Consider the following 6,154-nt stretch of genomic DNA (forward strand, 5'->3'; position numbering starts at 1 on the left):
CCAGCAATCATGCTCTGTGGTATTGACTCAAAGGAGTTGGAAAGTTATATTCACACAAAAACTTGCACATGGACATTATTAGCCACTTTATTCATAACTGCCAAAACTTGGAAATCATCATGATGTCCTTCAGCAGGTGAATGGGTAAATAAACTATGGTATATGCAGGCAATGGAATATTATTTAGTGCTAAAAAGAAATGAGCTAAAGAAATGAGCTATCAAGCTACAAGAGAAATCAAGAAAGCTTAAATGAATATTACTAAATAAAAGAAGTCAATCTGAAAGGTGACATACTGTATGATTTCAAATCTGTGTCATTCTAGAAAAGGTAAAAGCCTAGAGACAGTAAAAAGATCAGTGGTTACCAGGAGTTGGGTGGGAGGGAAGAATGAATAGACAGAGCACAGAGGATTTTTAGGGCTGTGAAACTATGCTGTACAATACCACAATGATGGATGGACTTATCATTATACATGATGCAAACTCAAAATGCCCAACACCAAGAGCCCTAATATAAACTAAGGACTTTGAGAGATAATGATATGTCAATGTAGATTAATCAATTGTAACAAAAGTACAAATTACAATTTTGCAAAATGTTACCATTAGGGGAAAGTGGATAAAGTATATACAGAAATCTCTTCATGTGGATCTACAACTATTTGAATAAAATATTTAATTTAAAAAGTTAGATCAGCTACTGAATAAAGAGACATCCTGCTGTAGGGTTTTACACTAACAATACAATGATGAAAAATGTGTCATAAAAACACTGAAATTGTCTGTGCTTCTTGACTGCTCACTGCTTAACGGTGGTAAGGAGAAGAAAAACAGGGGCGCCTGGGTGACTCAGTTGGTTGGGCGTCTGCCTTCGGCTCAGGTCATGATCTCAGGGTCCTGGGATCGAGCCCCTCATCGGGCTCCCTGCTCAGCGGAGAGTCTGCTTCTCCCTCTCTTCCCTGCTCGTGCTCTCTCTTGCTATCTCTGTCTCTCTCTCTCAGATAAATAAATAAAATCTTAAAAAACTAAGGAGAAGAAAAACAGAAATGATTAGATTTGAAAATTGGATAACAGAGAGAGTCATAGAAATTCAAGCAGAAATAAGAAACCCAGGAATAGAAAAGGTGCTTGATATTTTACATTTAAGTTTCTAGCAGGTCGTCTAATTGAAGGTGATTTTAAAAATGACGGAACACCTATTTAAAGGCTCAGGAAAGAGATTAGGATGAAAGATATAGATTTTAAAGTCATAGGGGCATGGAGAAAATCAAAAGCCTGGCAATAGTTGAGATCTTTAGACAAAAGACTAAAAGGGGAAGAGACAATTGTCTTGTGATCAAAACTTAGAGTAACGCATATATTTAGTGTTTAGGAAAGGTATCTGGTGAAGAAAACAAACAAAAAAAGCAGTTGGGAAGGTAGAACACTTAACTAGAAAGAGAGTAAGGGGTCAAATAGTAGCAAATGCTAACCTAAATTTTGTATTATTCGATCTGAGGAAGTTCTGAAATTTTGACATTGTTGACATCCTGTAACAAAACAACCTCAATTTAAATTTTAGATAATGTTGAGGAAAGGAAAATAGTTGGTAAATCTAGTCCTAAGAAGTTTGGGGGACAAGGGGCGCCTGGGTGGCTCAGTCGTTAAGCGTCTGCCTTCGGCTCAAGTTGTGATCCCAGGGTCCTGGGATCGAGCCCTGCATCGGGCTCCCTGCTTGGCGGGAAGCCTGCTTCTCTCTCTCCCACTCCCCCTGCTTGTGTTCCCTCTTTCGCTGTCTCTCTCTCTGTCAAATAAATAAAATCTTTAAAAAAAATAAAAAAAAGAAGTTTGGGGGACAAGATAGCAAACTAGCATACAATGCTGACTTTTTGTGCCTAGAATTTTGAAAGAAGTAATAGAAGGATGGTATATCCCAAAGGTGTGCTCACTAATATAAACATTATGAAAATCACTTCAGGAGACAACGGTGACTGAATGTTGGCCGTTTATGTGTAGGAAATGGGATCAGGAAACGAGTTGGTTGATTGAAAACTTCCTTGATGGATTTGTTTATCTCTTTGACTCCATTAAAATGAGAAATTTCTGTTTAAGAATGGTACAAAGTTTCAGGATTAGTGTTAGACTGGATAAATATGGTTAAATGTCTAAAGCCAACCTGGGGCTGATATGCATACTGTACATGGAACTTCAAATTGACAAGAAAAAAGGTACAAGGTCCAATAGAAGAAAAAGACAAAAATTTTGAATAGACAATTAGAGAAGAAAAATCTGAAAGACTAATGTACATATAGGTGCCCAATCTCACTAATAGCCAGAAAAAAAGTAAATTCAAATAAAGAAATACCTGTTAACTTATTACTGGTAACAATTAGAAAGCTGGATATTAGAAAATGTGATAACGTGATAAAAAAGGACCCTCCAGCAATGCTGAAATATCTGCAGATGTAGCCACTTCAGAAAGCAGTACGATTGCTCTCATACCACCTGTGATTCAGCAATACCGCACTGGGATCATGCTTGCCAGAGAACATAGCTCAGATTCACACAGTGACCTCTAGGCAGATGGTCACTGCAGTTTGTGTATTGTAGCAAGACAATGTAAACAACATGGGGTTTCCCCTCTTTATATAAAATACAGTGTACGCATAAGAAGGAATTCCATGCAGAAGAGTAACTGATTTGATTTCTATACTTATTCAAGTTGTGTTAGATAGATCAATACATAGATGGATGCCAAAAATGTAACATTGGGTTAAAAAAAAAGGCAAGCAAGATAATACGATTACTAATTCTAAACTATGGGAATCTTCAATACATAAATATATACAAAATAGTGCATTTTCCAAGGTTTTATTATATGTATTTTAAAAACGGAAATAAGAAATTTGCATTTAAAGAACATACTTTGCACAAGAAAATGTACCAAAAAATAAATAAAAGAAAGGATTTGTCAAGATTGATGATAATTTTATGCCTGAACTTCAATTCTGGGCATATAAGATTTTTTTTTAAGATTTCATTTATTTATTTGAGAGAGAAAGAGCCCACAATCAGGCAGAACGGCAGGCAGAGGGAGAGGGAGAAGCAGGCCTCCCGCTGAGCAAGGAGCCCGATGCGGGACTCGATCCCAGGACCCTGGGATCATGACCTGAGCCGAAGGCAGATGCCTAACTGACTGAGCCACCCAGGTGCCCCTGGGCACATAAGATTCTTAAAAACAAAAGGAAACAAATAAGCAAGTGGTTTTGTAGGAAATGGTGGCAGCCTTAGTGGTAGCAGAGTTAAATCAACATAGTTACTCAGGAGAGACCTGAGGTTCCTGTTAATTCAGAGGGAAGGAACAAGGAAAAAAGAAGAGTTGGTGATGTGCAAAGAAGAAAAGATGTTTATTTGGGAGCTTTATTCTCGAGAAAGGCAAGACAAAGCGGGTTTTAGGGTGTAGGTGAAATGGATATGCATGGCAAGCAGAAAAGGTCCTGTATGTCCCCGCAGGAGCCAAGGAAGAACGAAAAAGTGGAGATATTGAGATATTTTAAGGCAGAAGGAAGGTAAGTAGGAGCAGCTCCCTTTCTCTTCTTAATGATTTCCCTGAGTTTCTCTTTCAATTTGGCACAGAAATGCACAGTCTTGTCTCACTTTTTAAGTCATCACATGTGTATTACTCTTGGATCCTTAAGTATATTGACAACTTATACTTTCTCAGAAGCTATGGAAAATTAAATTTTAAATCAAGCAGGAAACTTACAAAGCATTTCATGATAATAATTAGCATGTACTATACCTATATTATGTACTAAGCACTGTTTTAAAGGTTTTTACATGTATTCTCTAGACAAATCTCCCCCATTCCTTCTCCTCCCTCTTCTTTTTAACAGATGGCTAAATGAATATCCAAAGAGTCTAAATGGAGGGAAATCACACAGTAGCTATTGATAGTGTTAGAGATAATATTCCAGATGTCTCAACTTCCAGGTCTCAGCCTGCTCTTTATCAGGTTAAAGCCTGCCCTGGATCAGCACCTTCTTTGTTTTTTTGTAATTTTATGGTTTTATTAACCCCAATACAATGAGCACATAAGCTGTCTGCCTATTCACTTTCTTCCCTGGGTAGCCTGGCATTGGGATTGGTGACTCCGAAGGCCAGTGGGGCTGCTCTTTCCACAATGGCTTTGTGGTTCTTACAGGAGACATGTTGAGCAACCTCTGAACAGTAAGATCTGTTGCACATCAGGAGCACTTCAAACTCCATGACACTGTAGACTAGGAACTTCCAAAAGCCACTGGGCAACAGGTGCTTTGTTTCCTTGTTGCTCCCGTAACCAAAGCTGAGCATCAAGATCTGACCTTTGAATCTCCTGTGCACCCTATTGTCAGTGCTCCTGGGTTTTTGCCAGTTGTGCTTAATTTTGACACATTGGTCTGACTGGTGCCAGATGAACTTCTTGGTCCTCTTTTTAAAGACCTTGGGCTTCACCAGAGGTCTGAAGGCCGCCATGAGTCTCAGTAGGAGATGGCTGTGCATTTGCAGGCAGCACCGAGGAAGAGAGGGCTAGATCAGTGCCTTCTAATGCTGCGTGATAAGTAAGCCGAATTCTTGTGGCATGTGGCCTCATTTGAAGGTCTTCAGCCCCCAGACCTTGTCACAGTTTCTACCTGTCTCTTCTTTTTCCTTTTTTAAAGCTTCAGTCATAGAGAGAAGAATAATGCAGCTAATACTTGTCTTGCTGAGTTTTTATGAGCTTCTGTGCTGAGGACAGCATGCCAGAAGCTATTTTGGGATATACAGTTTAAAATAATGAGAAAACCAACATGGGCACTTGGGTGAACTGAACATGAGAGAAAGCAAGTGGCAGGGAGCACACAGGCACAGCAAGGACTCATTTCCCTCTCAGGGCCCACTTCCTGGGAGCCGCCATGCTCTCCTCTCCAGAGAGAACACTTACTGCGTTGGCTCTTTTTAGGCTTGAGATGTCTAGCAACAGCTTTCAAGAAAAGCCTCAATGTCAGCAGTTCCATAAAGAAGGGAACTCCCACTCCTGGCCAGCGTTTTGCACTGGATGAGTATGAAGCAATTAATTCTGAAGCCCTGCTTCTAAACTGTTGCTATGGGGATCCTCAGGAAGGAAAACTAAATATTGTAGAAAATAATTTGATGGTAATGAGCTGAGAGAAATGGACCATCATCATCTCAATTATTTCCGTTGACACATTGTCAGGGGGAATAGGTAAAAATTCATGGAAATGTTATGCACATTGATTTTCCTTTGTTGGAATTTGGATATTTCCAAAAAGTATATTTCATTCATTGGAGGCATCCATGTTAAAAAAAAAAAAGAAATCTTGGGTGAACATGCCAATAGTGACAAAGAATGGCTAAAGTTCCATATTCATTAACTCCACTCCCCAGATAAAAATGACAGGAAAGAGTGTGTTGATATCCTTCACAGACTAAGAACACGTATAAACACACACACACACAATTATAATGTTTAATTTTTTAAAAAAATCTTTAAAATCCTTATAAATTCTAAAAATTCTAAAAAAATCTATAGGTGTAAGAAGTCTTAATCCTCCAAAATGAAGAGCAGGATTAAGAGAAGTAAGTCATTCTGTGACAAATAGAAACTCTTCAATTCACATGTCAGTTTTAACAAAGTTCCATGGCTTATTGCATTAACTTCTGTCTTTGGTTATATCATGTCAAGTCAGGGTACACCATTTGACCCATCACTTGAAAATAAATACTTAAAATTTTTTTGGACATCAAAGTGGACAGAAGTGGAATTTAGAATGATGATATTTCTATCCTTGTTGAGCTCATCTTGAGCAATGGAAAACAAGAGGCCTACAGTACATCAGTAAATTCAGTCGAGAACCTTCTGCAAGGTGGTTACGATGCATAGGTACTAGACTAGTTATTGTCAAAGTAAAATTTTCAAACACTTGAATGCAGTATGGTCACATGAAACAATACGTAGCTACCTATTGAATTAGGATGACAACACAATATGAAATATAGAAGTTTATTCAATTGTAAGAAAACTTAGTTCTTTCAGAAATAAGAAACCTTCATTACTTTGCTTTGTTTTTTTGTTTTCTTGTTTGTAATAATAAAGACATGCCAAAATCAATGCAAAGCACCAAAAATTATTC

General features: G+C 38.2%; 1 protein-coding gene across 1 annotated transcript; it reads right to left on the minus strand.

The window, feature by feature from the left end:
• Positions 1-4,088: 4,088 nt before the first annotated feature.
• On the minus strand, positions 4,089-4,496 carry LOC116637394 (60S ribosomal protein L32-like). Its single transcript, XM_032412745.1, has one exon. The coding sequence runs from the start codon at positions 4,494-4,496 to the stop codon at positions 4,089-4,091; it is 408 nt and encodes a 135-aa protein (XP_032268636.1).
• Positions 4,497-6,154: the final 1,658 nt, after the last annotated feature.

Source organism: Phoca vitulina, unplaced genomic scaffold (genome assembly GCF_004348235.1).
Source record: "Phoca vitulina isolate PV1807 unplaced genomic scaffold, GSC_HSeal_1.0 scaffold14, whole genome shotgun sequence".
NCBI classification, from domain to species: domain Eukaryota; kingdom Metazoa; phylum Chordata; class Mammalia; order Carnivora; family Phocidae; genus Phoca; species Phoca vitulina.

What these genes read in the sequence shown, in the direction of transcription:
- LOC116637394 (XM_032412745.1), bottom strand. Translation starts at nt 4,496, where the DNA reads ATGGCGGCCTTCAGACCTCTGGTGAAGCCCAAGGTCTTTAAAAAGAGG.